The sequence below is a fragment of the Scyliorhinus canicula genome, chromosome 2 (genome assembly GCF_902713615.1).
Source record: "Scyliorhinus canicula chromosome 2, sScyCan1.1, whole genome shotgun sequence".
Lineage (NCBI taxonomy): Eukaryota > Metazoa > Chordata > Chondrichthyes > Carcharhiniformes > Scyliorhinidae > Scyliorhinus > Scyliorhinus canicula.
In genome coordinates, this window is record NC_052147.1 from 207,921,230 (window position 1) to 207,935,437 (window position 14,208).

At 43.1% G+C, this 14,208-nt stretch overlaps 1 protein-coding gene across 1 annotated transcript in view; it reads left to right on the forward strand.

Moving 5' to 3' along the window:
* Nucleotides 1-14,208, forward strand: part of ubr3 (ubiquitin protein ligase E3 component n-recognin 3) — a 466,944-nt gene that overhangs the window by 83,527 nt on the left and 369,209 nt on the right. Inside the window, exons 10-12 of the mRNA XM_038790293.1 lie at nucleotides 4,086-4,219; nucleotides 6,452-6,538; nucleotides 11,703-11,768. Coding sequence (XP_038646221.1) covers nucleotides 4,086-4,219; nucleotides 6,452-6,538; nucleotides 11,703-11,768 — 287 coding nt within the window. The remainder of the gene's footprint in view (nucleotides 1-4,085; nucleotides 4,220-6,451; nucleotides 6,539-11,702; nucleotides 11,769-14,208) is intronic.

The following is a 14,208-nucleotide window of genomic DNA, read 5'->3' on the forward strand; positions in this document are numbered from 1 at the left end:
TTAGGAAAACATTTCCCCCCCAGAGGGTGGTGGGAATCTGGAACGTGCTGCCTGAAAGGGTGGTAAAGGCGGGAACCCTCACAACATTTCCGAAGCATTTAGATGAGCATTTGAAACTCCATAGCAGACAAGGCTACGGGCCAAATGCTGGAAAATGGGATTATAATGCGTGTTTGATGGCTGGCATAGACAAGATGGGCCGAATGGTCTCTTTCTGTGCTGTAAACGCTATAATTCTAAGGCTGTGTTGGATAAATTTTTAAAACATATTTTATTCAGACATTTTCATAAAAAACAAACCAAAGCAGAAGTTAAATTATACAACATTATAAATATCCAACACCAATTCTTCCCTCCCCCCCCCCCCCCCCACCTCTCCCTACTCTCGCCCCCTCCTCCTGTCTGCCTTCCCCATTTTAACCCCCCGAAACCACCACTCTTTGCTGACTTCTCAATTTTCCTTAAAGAAGTAATTGAACGGCTTCCGCCTCCAAGCGAACCCATCAATCGACCCCCTCAGGTCGAACTTGACCTTCTCCAGCCTCTGGAATTCTGGCAGCTCGCTCACCCACACCCCCGGTTTCGGTGGTTCTGGCTCCCTTCATCCAAGTAAAGTCAATCTCGGGCTATCGGAGGGAAAGGCCAAAATGTCGGCCTTTCTCACACTTGGACCCCCGAGTCTTCCGACACCCCGAATGAATATCACTACCTCTGGACTCGGGGCCAGCTTCACCCCCAGCCCCTTGGACAGTACGTCCGCAAACCCCTGCCAGAACCCTCTCGGCTTCGGACATGCCCAAAACATGTCGTGATTCACAGGCCACTACGCACACCAATCCTCTACATCTCAAAAAATCTACTCGTCCGCGCTACCGTCAATGTGATCTGTGAGGTACTTTAAACTGAATAAGACTGAGCCTCGCACACAAGGAGGACGCATTCACCCTCTGCAGGGCCTCCCGCCCACGTTCCGGCCTCCACTTCCCCACCCAGCCCCTCCTCCCACTTCTGCTTTATATCCCCCACCGGGGCCCCTGTCCAATCCTTCAGCTCCTTGTTGACCTCCAATAGCTTCCCCATCCCATGATCCTCCTTCGACACCACCTTTTTACCAAGGGCGGTAACCCAGGAAATGGCAGTACCTCTCTCTTCACAAAATCTCAAACCTGCAGGTATCCAAAGTAATTCTTCCAGGGCAGCTCATACTCTCCTCCAATTTCACAAAACTACCCTTACAAATCGATCACCAAATCGCTCAATCCATGACTGCTGCCACCCCTGAAATCTTGCATCCAGCCCCCCCGGTGCAAACGTATGATTATCGCAGTTCGATGCCCACACCGAGCACTCTCCAGGCCCAAATGCTGCCTCCACACCCTCAAGGCCGACACTACCACTGGGCTCACAGCGTACCTGGCTGGCGAGAATGGCAGAGGCACTGTTAACAATACCCTTAAGCTTGTTCCCCTACAAGAAGCCGCCTCCATCCGCCCCCATGCTGATCCCTTCCCCATTTCCTAATCATGGCGATGTTCTACTACGCCAGTGGTAGTTCGGCAACGCCAGCCCCGCCCCCGCTCTAAAAAAGCCCTTTTGACCCGCAGGGTCTTCCCTGTCCATATAAACCCTGAGATTAACGCGTTAATCTTTTTAAAGAATGAACTTTGGGACAAAGATCAGGAGTATCTGAAATACGAACAGGAACTTTGGCAGCACCGTCATCTTAACTGTCTGCACCAATCCCGGCAAAGACAGTGGCAGCACATCCCACCTCCTTGAAGTCCCTCTTCATCTGCTCCACCAACCGAGTCAAATTTAACTTGTGCAGCTGAGCCCAACCCTGTGTTACCATAATGCCCAGGTATCTAAAACTCAACCCCCCCCACCTTAAACAGCAACTCCCCATATCTCCTCCTGCCCTCTGGTCTTAATTGGGAACACTTCGCTCTTTCCCATGTTCAACATGTATCTGGAGAACTGGCCAAAGTCCTCCAAAATCCCGATAATGCCCCCAATGCTACCCAGTGGGCCTGAAATATATAACAATGGGTCGTCCGCGTACAATGAAACCCTTTGCTCGACCCAGCCCGCCGCACTATCTCTTTCCAATTCCTCAACGCTCTAAACGTCATTGCAAATGGCTCTAATAATAATCTTAAATGCCAATGGGTCTATAGCAACGGGGAGAGCGGACACCCCTGCCTCGTCCCGCGATGCAGCCCAAAATACCTCTAACTCACCCGGTTCGTCTGCACACTTACGACCGGTGCCTTGTACAGCAACCACACCCAATCCACAAACCTCTGCCCGAACCTGAACCGCCCCAGCACTTCCCACAAATATTCCCACTCCACCCGGTCACTGCCTTCACTGCGTCCATCGCCACTACCAACTCCACCTCCTGCCCCTCCTTGATCACATTAAGCAGCATCCTTATATTTGCCGACGACTGTCGCCCTTTAACAAATTCCGTTTGTTCCTCGCCTATCAACCCCGGGAAGGAATCCTCAATTTGCGTAGTCCCCCCCCATTTTTTAACTAGAACTCCAGTGGGAACCCTTCTGGGCCTGGGGCCTTCCCTGCCTGAATCGCCCCCATTCTCTCTCAACCTGATCGGGGTCCCCAGTCCCTGCACCAACTGCTCGTCCACCCTGGGAAACTCCAACCCATCAGGAACCGCTGCATATCTCTTTCTCACCGCCGGTCGGGGGCTCTGACTCATACAATCTCCTGTAAAAGGCTCAAACACCCCATTCACCCCCACCGGGTCAAATACCACTCTTCCCGTCTCGTCCTTTACTCTGCCAATCTCCCTCGCTGCTTCCTCAGCTAGTGGGGCTGCATCCTACTCCCTTCTCACCATACTCGTATTCTGGCCCTCCGCAGTTGCCCCACCGCCTTCCTTGTGGACACTAATCTGAACTCCACCTGGAGTCTCTGCTTCTCCTTCAGCAGCTCTGCCATGTTGGATAGATTTCCAGCTCTGGATCTGTAAAGACTTAATTACCTGCAAATACTGCCATTCAAAGTATCATCCGACTTCTTTGACTTTGTCTATATATATGTTTCTGGAACCTACCTCTTCATTCACCCGAGGAAGGAGCAGTGCTCCGAAAGCTAGTGATTTGAAACAAACCTGTTGGATTTTAACTTGGCGATTGATGTAAGACTTACTGTGCTCACCCCAGTCCAACTCCGGCATCTCCACATCACAGATTTTTAATCAGCAAAGGAGTGCAGGACTATGGGGGACAGACAGGAAAATATAGCTCAGGCCACAATCAGATCAGGCATGAATGGCAGTGCAAGCTTGAAGGACCAAATGGCCTACCCTTCTTATATCTTACAGGTTTCCTTTCTTATACACTTAGAGCAACATGTACAAGCCAAAATTTACATACACGGTAAGAGAATCAAAATCCCAAGTCAGTGAACAGAATGTTTTGCAAAGTTTTGTTCTGTAATTCAGATTCCAAGCATTTCTTGTCGTCTCCTTCCGTTGCAATTTAATTGGAACATGAACATTATCAGTGCTGGACAATAGAACACAACAACCAACCTATTACTAATATCAACATCAAACAGTCCAACATCAGGATTAGGTTCAACAATTTTCCTCTGATATGCCATAACACCAATTTTAACCTTGGAAGAGCATGTCTCAGTGTATGATTATGACATATTTATTCACTGCTTACTGCAACTATGTGGCCGATGAGCAAATGAGCAAGGCTGATAGTTGGTGCCAGTTGGGAGTTGGCGGTGTGCCTCACCCTCACTATGGTTTGGATTGAGACCACCCAGTCTCTCTTCACCAGGTGCCTATACAGCTAACAGAAAAATTAGACTTTTAACCTGTTCATCTGGAGGGGATTAATTTGGGTGAAAGGGCAATATTCCAAATCCCTGAATCACTGAAATTCTTGGAAAACATCAAACCCACTGTCAGAGTGGGTCCAAACTTTGAAGTCTGCAATTTGTGAATTATGGTAACATGACTTGTTTAATATCACCTTTGAGTTTATTTGGACTGACGATAAAATTATGTTTATTATCTCATGCTTTTCTTTATTTGATTTTTCTAGGAATGAATTTAAACAAACGAGAATTAAATGAGCATGTGGAATTTGAGTCGCAAACATATTATGCTGCGTTTGCAGCAGAATTAGAGGCCTGTGCACAGCCAATGTGGGGACTTTTAACACATTGTAAAATTAGGGTAAGATGTTTCACATGATATGTCATCAAGGCACATGAAATAACATGAACTACAAAAATTAATAAATGTACTGAAATGGATTTAATTGTGTTTTACAAAATGATGAAGCAGAATTACAAATTATTAGATTTCTGGGCCTTGCCTCTTAATGTGCTTGCTTTACTTCAGTTTGAGAGTGATGATGATTTTGTTTTTAGATTGGATGATTAGTTGGATGAAGTTGAGCTCCACCATAGGTCTATTTAAACTGAAGTAAAAACATAAAATTCTGAGGATACATAGAGGATTCCTTAGTATTTGAAAGGACAGATGAACATTTAAGGTCTTAAGCCATTTTCAGAAGCGTGTGACAGTTCCTTTTATGGGACTGAGCAAAATGTGAAAGAGAGAAATGGGTAAAAGCCAAGAGTTAGGTATAATGAAGTACGTTGCAAAAGAATATCATTTTAAAGATTTGGAAAGAAGTATCAGAACCTAGATGGGAAACAAAATTTAAAACACATTCTGAAAAAACTTTCAAGGCCAAAAGCGGCATGACAGAAGCTTAGAAATGCAATAACATGATATAGATTGATTCCCAAAACTAGTTAGGCAAAGGCAGGTAAATGGAGTTAGATCACATCAACCATGATCTCATTCAATAACCAAACAGTCTTGAGAGGCTAAATGGTCTTCTGTTCCTATCAATGAAAACTTTTTCAGGTGGTAACATACCAAGGGGGAGAGGATATGGAATTCTTCATATAATTGTCTACCTTGATTTCCAAAAAGGCTTTTATAAAGTTTTTCACAAGAGATCCTCTTACAAGTAGTTATAACTGGTATTGCATGGATGTCACTTAGTAACTAGCTAAAGGGAAGGAAACAAAAGGATGGCATGGTGGCATAGTGGTTAGCACTGTCAGGATTCTTTGATTCTATCCAATGAAAGAATAGTTTTAAAAGGACCCGGTTCACACGAAGGACAACAGTTAATTTGGTGCTGAAGATCCTCATTTACTGAGTAATACGCAAATGACCAGGAATTGTACTCTCAAATCAAAGTAAAGTCACAGCCAACATCAAAGTAAAGGAGATAGTGTTAGATCTTGACACTTTCAAATCTAAAGAGTTTGAAACTGGTTGATCAGTGACATAAATTTCAATATAGGCAAATGAAAGATACTGCATATTTGAAAGGTGCGAGTAATCCATGGATGGGTTAGAACTTTCCAAGGAAGGAGTTGAAAAAGATCTAAAATTGTTAGTTTTTTTTTAATTTTAGAGGACCCAATTATTTTTTTCCAATTAATGGGCAATTTAGCGTGGCCAATCCACCTATCCTGCACATCTTTGGGTTGTGGGGGTGAAACCCATGCAGACACGGGAGAATGTGCAAACTCCACACGGACAGTGACCCAGGGCCGGGATTCGAACCCAGGTCCTCAGTGCTGTAGGCAGCAATGCTAACCACTGTGCCACCGTGCTGCCCCTAAAACTGCTGGTTGACCATGTAAGGGTGCAATAAACAGTTATATTTGCAAAATCAGTTGAGTTCTATTGAACCGTTACAGGGTAAAAGTAAATTACTGCGGATGCTAGAATCTGAAACGAAAGAGAAAATGCTGGAAAATCTCAGCAGGTCTGGTAGCATCTGTAGGGAGAGAAAAGAGCTAATGTTTCGAGTCCGATGACTTTGACAAAAGAGTCATCGGACTTGAAACATCAGCTCTTTTCTCTCTCTACAGATGCTGCCAGACCTGCTGAGATTTTCCAGTATTTTCTCTGTCGAACCTTTACAGGGACTTGGTCAGGCTGCGCCTGCAGTAGTACATGCAGTTATGGTTCCCATGATATAAAGAGACAGTCCAGGTTCTAGAGGCAGTGCATATGAATCTGATGTGGGGTCTTTTGAGGGAAGAGCTATGAGAAATGATGAGATAAGGCTCTTCAAACGTGTATATGTATGTAATAGGATAGAGAAAATAAACAAAACCGAAGGAATAGGAACATTTTCTTGGTATTCTTGATGCAATCTTTCAGTTCCTCATCCATACAATTTGGAGGATGAGTGGTATTGAGCAAGCTATATGGTGCTGTAAGAATTAGGAAACTAACTGATGAGGGTGAAATGAAGAAGTGATTAACAATTAAGCAAATGCTGGTTTATTAATATGGTTATTGCTGAATGCTTCGATTGACATTCAAAAATTTTGTAATTTTACTAGGATTATTTTGTGACTTTCTTTGTAGGAAACACAGGAATACACCAGAACGGTGGTCAGATACTGTCTGGACGCATTGCAGGATTGGTTTGATGCCATCAATTTTGTTGATGAGGTACTGATGAAATAGAGCAATATGTTTGCAAAATGAATTATATATTTTTATTTATGAATTTTCTTAATTAGAATTAATATAAATGTAGTTAAATAAGCTGAAATGGAGTAATTAAACAATACACTCTCATGAATTTAAGTTTTTTAAATAAATAAATTAGAAGTACAACATTAATTACCTTATTGGAGATTTGTACATGGTAAATGGCAGTATGCTACTCCATATCTCCAGATTTGGAAGGAAATCATTCAGTTGGTGTCACTGTGAACTTTGCCAGGGCGTAGCTTTTTAGGGACTACCTAAGGTTGACATAATTTGATCCTTTGAGGAGGCAGCCACACTTGAAATCATTAATTTCAATTAGATACTGTTTTGTTCTTGGTTGATGTTTTCATGCGCAGTTTGTGATGGCTGTCCAAAACAGGATAAGCTAAATGAGTATTCGATCTCCAACTAATTTGTTGAGGAAAATATTTTTATTCAGCAGTTTAGTACCATGACAGCATTGAGGCAAAGGTTTTGGAATGGTGTGTGGCAAAGGATCCAATATGTTAGAGAAAAAATAGCACGTTATGATGAAGTGTATGAAATTTCCTGCATTTAAAATGATGGGATCCCATAAGAAGGATTTTTTTCTTTCAGGTGATGGGTATGTCATATAAGTGCAAAATAATCAGAGCCCTCCTCTCCTCCCAAGATCTTTAGCAAGTGGCTATCTTTAATAGCTGATTACTTGATGAATGGCAGAACATGAACTACTTACAGAGATTAGCATACATACATGTTTCACTTAATGCAAACATCAATCGTCCGGAGTTATTTGGGAGTAAGAATTGATTGGCAAATACAATTCTTCTAAAACATTCTCTGAGCAGACAAAATTATAGAATATTGAGAGGAACTGCTCAGCAATCTGAAATGCTGAAAATACTCAGTCTAACAGCATTTGTGGAATTAATCTTTCAAGCCTGTGACCTTTCATTCAAAATGTTAGAATTTATTAAGTTTAGAGGGAGTGAAAGAGAGGAAGGTAGGAAGAAGAAAGAAAGGAAGGTCTCACAGATTGGAGGGCAGGAAAGATTTAATGATAGATGGTTTTGTGATGCAAAGCCAAAGGGAGTGGTAACAAGTAAATGAACAAAGGATGTGTCTCGAGAAATGGCAGAAGCCTGGATAATGCCATCTGAAAGAAGCAAAGGTAAGGAAATAGAGAAGTGAAAGGGAAAATAAACAAAGCAGCAAAGAAAAATGGAATATAATGCAGGTGGAGGTAAGTCTAAAATAGTTGAAAACAATGTTGAATCCAGAAGACTTGATTAATCTGACTCGTAGAGGTCTGGTGCTTTTGCCATTCAGTGAATCATATATGTGGTTCAGGTATTTGAAATTGGAAAAATGTACAAGGTCGAACAAATATTTTCATGATTGCTCAGTAATATGGAGCTCGACAACAGACATGATGTGAGGTCTGTGGTTCATTCTTTCCATTGTAGTTACTTTTATGGTTGGACTTGTTTGTCTTGGGAGATTTAATATATTTTATTTTGGCCTGAATCTTGTATTTAAAAAAATATATATTTTTATTCTCCTTTTTCACATTTTCTTTTAAATTTGTACCCACCAACAATAAACAATAATAATAACAAATATAATGTCAATCCTCAAATCAACAACAACAATCCCATCCTCCCACCAACCCCCAAACAACTGCCCGCATGTTAACATAAACAAATAACAAAAAGGAATCAGGAATCACTCATAGTCAGCATTAACACAGTCACCCCCCCACCACCCCACTAATGTTCGATGTTACCCATTATGTATTCTTGAAAGTACATAATGAATAACGTCCATGAATTGTAGAACCCTTCCATCCTTCCCCTCAGTTCAAACCTAACCTTCTCAAATGTCAAGAATTCCAACAGGTCCCCCCCGCCACGTCAGGGCACAGGGTGGAGAGGTTGATCTCCATCCCAACAGGATCCGCCTTCAGGCGATCAACAAGGCGAAGGCGACAACATCTGCCTCCACACACGTTTCCAACCCCGGCTGGTCCGACACCCCGAATATGGCCTCCCAAGGGCCCGGGTCCAGTTTCACGTTCACCACTTTAGAGATTACCCTAAAAACCTCCTTCCAGTAATCCTCCAGCTTTGGACAGGACCAAAAGATATGAACGTGATTTGCGGCCCCCATGCGGCAACATTCACACATCTTCTACCTCCTCAAAGAGCCGGCTCATCCTCGCCCTTGTGAGGTGTGCTCCATATACCACCTTCAGCTGTATCAGCCCCACCCTCGCGCATGAGGTGGAGGCGTTCACTCTCCGGAGCACCTCACACCAGAACCCATCCTCCATACCCTCTCCCAATTCTTCCTCCCACTTTGCTTTGGTCCCTTCCTGTGGTGCCTTCTCCTTTTCCAAAGTAGGCTTGTAAACCGCCGACACTACCCTCTTTTCGAGCCCCCCCTGCCGTCAGCACCTCCTCCTGCACTGTGGAGGCCATCTCCACCGGGAAGCTCTGTGTCTCCTTCCTGGCAAAATCTCGAATCTGCATGTATCTAAACATTTCCCCCCCCTGCTCCAGCCCATACTTCGCTCCCAGCTCCTTCAATCCTGCAAACCGATCCCCAAGAAACAAATATTTTAGTGTCTTAATCCCCTTCTCTTCCCATTTCCAAAAATTTCCATCCCACTTCCCTGGCTCAAATCTATGGTTCCCCCGAAGCCTGAATCTTGTGTAATGGAGCTTGCAATAATAAATTTAAAAGCGGTTTTGTAAACTGCAGAAAGGTAGGCACCTGAATTTTGATGTCTTGACTTCATGAAAAGGGACTTCCCAGAGTTAAGTCTTAAAGTAACCGATTGTTCAGCTGATTGTAGCAGTACAATCCTGTTTTAAGTCTATGGCCTCCAAAGATTTTCAGTGAACATCAGAGAGCAGGTTCTCATCTGCTCCTATTGATGAAGTAGATAGCATAGATTATATAAAAGTTTTAATTTTTTTTCAATAACCTAAATGCATTCTGTCATGCATATATTTTGGTACAAGTATGATATTTGTTTTATTCAACATGAGACTTTAAAGATTTACCGTATATACTCGCGTATCATTCGATCTCGCGTATCATGTGACCCCTAAATTTTCGTCCCCAAAACATGATTTTATGGTATACCTCATGTATCATGCGAGTCACTTTTTTGGAAATTAATTTTGGAAACGAAAACTTCCAAATGGTATCATTGTGTGGTTTCTGCAGAGTAGATTCTGCTGTGAAAGCTGTTCGCGATTCGAACAGCTTTCCAGCTGGCTTTACTAGCGTCGTTCAGCCACTTGCCGTTTCCATTCATAAAAACATGAATGAAACGTCAAGTGGCTGAACATCTTCCCATCAGAATGCTGTGGTCAAAATCTGAAGAGTAGTATTCTGATGGGAAGATGTTCAGCCACTTGACGTTTCCATTCATGTTTTTATGAATGGAAACGGCAAGTGGCTGAACGACGCTAGTAAAGCCAGCTGGATGCTATGTGACTTATCTTGGCCAGCATTTCACACCCGCAATTTTTGTACCTCGCGTATCATGCGGCCCCCAAAATTTAGGCTTCAAATTAGGTGCTCAAAAGTCGCATATTACGCAAGTATATACGGTACTTAAAAAATGCAAAATTCAAATGTTTGAAAACACAAAACTGATTCAGTCGTGTAATTCCTTCACTGGCAAAAATAATTAATTCCCACAATGATGTGGCTTTGGCGATTGAAACTTTGGCGAATGCTGTTGTGGAATAGGCGACTAAGAAATACATCAAATAGTCTGGATGCCCTGTAAAAGCCTTATTAATGTATTCTTGTGGACAGTCCTAATTAGTTTTTTTGCACTGAAAATCTTTGAAACATGTAAAAGATTGACGCACTGTTCGCTATTTTCTTTCATTGTGATCGTGCAGCCCAGATCAGGGCGGAATGCCCCGACCACCCCTCCCCTGGGCAGGGTCGGGGAATCGCCCGGGGCCTTCGTAAATGCCATGGCCGGAATTCTCCGCCACCCAGGAATCGGTGATTCTCCGGCCTGAGTTGGGCCGAAGTCCCGCCGTTGTCAGGCCTCTCCCGCCGACGTGGTTTAAACCACCTCTGGTGGTGGCGGGAGCAGGCCCCGGGGTCCTGGGGGGGACGCGGGCGATCGGACCCCGGGGGGTGCCCCCACGGTTGCCTGGCCCACGATCGGGGCCCACCGATTGGCGGGCGGGCCCATGCCGTGGGGGCACACTGTTTCTTTCGCTGCCGCCACGGCCTCCATCAGGGCGGAGGCGGAAGAGACCCCCCTCCACCGCGCATGTGCCGGTGGTGACGTCAGCTGCCGCTGACGCCGGTCGGCAGGGCGCCAAAGGCCGTTGGCGCCAGTCGGCGGAGTGGGAGCCACTCCGGCGCGGGCCTAGCCCCTAAAGGTGCGGAGAATGGGGGAGGCCCGACGCCGGAGTGGTTCTCGCCACTCCGGTACGCCGGACCCCCCGCCCCGCCGGGTAGGGGAGAATCCTGGCCCAGGAACTCACCGTGTGGGAGAACCACGGATGCAAACCTGCATCCTTCTCCACTCTGTGGCAATCTTATTAATATCCTGGATTGTGTATGTCCTGATGTTTTTATGCAAGGGTTGGAATGAAGGGGCAACATGGTGGCGTAGTGGGTTAGCACTGCGGCCTCACGGCGCCGAGGTCCCAGGTTCGATCCCGGCTCTGGATCGCTGTCCGTGTGGAGTTTGCACATTCTCCCCGTGTTTGCGTGGGTTTCGCCCCCACAACCCAAAAATGTGCAAGCTAGGTGGATTGGCCATGCTAAATTGCCCCTTAATTGGAAAAAATGAATTGGGTACTCTAAATTTATAAAAAAAAGAAGAAAGAAAAACCAGTTGCAATGTAATCCTATTACTATATTTTGAATTTTGAGCAAAAACATGTGGGTCTGACATGTATACAGTTCTGTCCTGCATGAATTTGTTGCAATTTAGTATGTCTGTTTGTCGTTGCAGTTTAGAATACATTTGAGTGGTATTTTGTAACATTATGAACTATATTTATTTTCAAGTGTAATAAGGAAACATTATAGTATTGCAGTCGAGAAGCTTCAGATTGGTTTCTTATTCTTTGTGTTTTTTTTTATCTAGCCTTCTCCTAACCAGGTTACATTTCACTTGCCTCTTCATCGCTACTATGCTATGTTTCTGAGCAAGGTAATGCCATATTCATAACAATGTGTCAATTTTTATAAAATAACAGTTTTTAGCAATGTAGAAGTTTCACATGTTCAGATGTGGATATGATGTGAGTCCAAATGTTGTTATTAAAATGATCAAATTTGCCTGTGCAGTATTCTAATAAAGTTTATCACTTGATCATTCTAGAACCTGCCCGATTTTTCTTCCATTAAAGTCAATGGAATAAAAATTAGGTGACAACCCAGGTAATGATGTTGAAATATATCTGAGTACCGCAATGATGGCACAGTAAATGGTGTAGATAAAAGCATAAAATTACAAAGGAACATTGATTGGTCAAGTGAGTGTGCAAAACCAGTTGGTAGGTGTGTGAAGTCATCACCCACTTTCAACCAAAATTGGATAGATCTGAGTTTGAATGGTAGAAAGCTAGAAGCACAAAGTCCACAGAGATTTAGAGGTCCATGTACACAGATTGCTAAAATGTAGTAGTAATGTACAAAAATAACCAAAAAAGCTAATGGAATTTTGACCGTTGTGTCTCGAGGGAGATAATATAAAGGTAGGAAATGTTGCCACAGCAATGCAAAGTCCTGTCTAGATCATGTCTAGGTATATTCTTGACATCACAATTTAGGAAAGGGTATATTGGCCTTGAAAAGAGAGAAATGCCGAATCATCAAAATGTTGCCAGGGCTACATGGTTAAATTACGATGAGAGGTTACATAAACTTGACTTGTATTCCCTGGAATATGGAAAATTGAGGGTGATTAAATTGAGGTTATGATGATTTTGAAAGAAATTGATAGGCTGAACAGTGTCACGAACTTGGTAGAGACAAGTCATCCTTTTATTTTTTTTTGGTTTGGAAATTTACTAAAAGAATTAAGCCACAAAGGGGCGGTCCGGTGATGCAGTGGTTCGCACTTCTGTCTCATGGTGCCGAGCACCCGGGTTTGGCCCCGGTTCACTTGAAGAGTTAAGTTTTCACTTTCTCCCCGTGTCTGCGTGGGTCTCAGCCCCACAAACCAAGATGTGCAGGGTAGGTGGATTGATCACGCTAAATTGCCCTTAATTGGAAAACAATAATTGAGTACCTTAAATTTAAAGAAAAGAATTAAGCCACAAGGTTCACTGTTATTAGTATTAATGTTCTTTCATTTTTGTGTCGTAAGATACTTCTGTTTTAAACCATGAACCATGGAACCCACTGTTCAGCCTATCAATTTATTTCAAAATCATCGTAACCTCAATTAAATTACCCCCCAATTTTCTATATTCCAGGAATACAAGTCTAGTTTATGTAATCTCTTCTTGAACCTTGTGGCTATGGTTAAACTATGGTTTAAAAAAGAAGTGTCTTCCGACCCAAAAATGAAAGAACATGAATACTAATAACTACACTGTGTCTTACATAACCATTTACATTAAAGACTGTAAAAGCGCAAAGAAGATAGTTACTTTAAATCAAACTCCTTACTCAACTTTTCTTCTGGACCCTTTTCACTTGCACCCCCATGTTATAACCCACAAGTATCTTACAGGGTGGGAACAATTAACTTCCCCGTGAAGCTTTCAGAATATGGGCTCCCCCATTAAGGGGGCGGGGGACCTCTAAACAATCGATAGTTGGATGGTATATAAAGCTGACCATTTAGGCACCGGAAGACAGACCCAGTTGTGATGTATATAAAAGTTATTGCAAAGAAACAAAGTTTCTTTGAACTACCCTGTGTGGACTCTTTTGTGGTCTTTTAAACGCAAATAACTCAATTCAGATACTTATTAAAAATTGGAAAAGTAATCAGTTGGCCTGAGTACTGTTTCAAAGATGTGTATAGGGGTTGAGATTTCTTATTTCTGGCAAGGTTGATCCTTCACATCCCACTGTTCAACGCAGGCATCACCAGCATCTAGGCATAGCCACCTCAGGTTGGAACTCTGCCGTTCTACCGTTGTTTAAATCTGGAGTCTTGTATTATTGGCCAGGGTTTAGAGAACACCAAAGTATATCACGGAGTTCACCTGACCCAAAACTTTTAATAGATTTACAGGGAGCACAAGGTCCCACTTTACAGGTGTGATGCAACAGAGATGTAAAGTATTTTTAAACAAAAACGTGTTTATTCTATGAATCCAGTTAACATTTTATAAACACACAGTAAACATCTTATCAACTACCAACACTGATAACCCCCCCAAAGATACAGTACTCTATAGATAACCCTTAGTATCTTTCCTAACAACATCATAAAAAGGGTCAACGACCCTTTTTAACAAAGACAGTAGGTTTGCATTTATTACAGAAACAGGTATTACTTGGAAATCATCAAGTGATCTGGAGACATTCTTTAGCATGCAGAGAGAGAGACCCCAAAATACACCTCCTTGGTTTGAATGTAGCTCCCCAACTGAAAACGAAACTAAAACTCAGAGCCAAAAACAGCTTCCAGC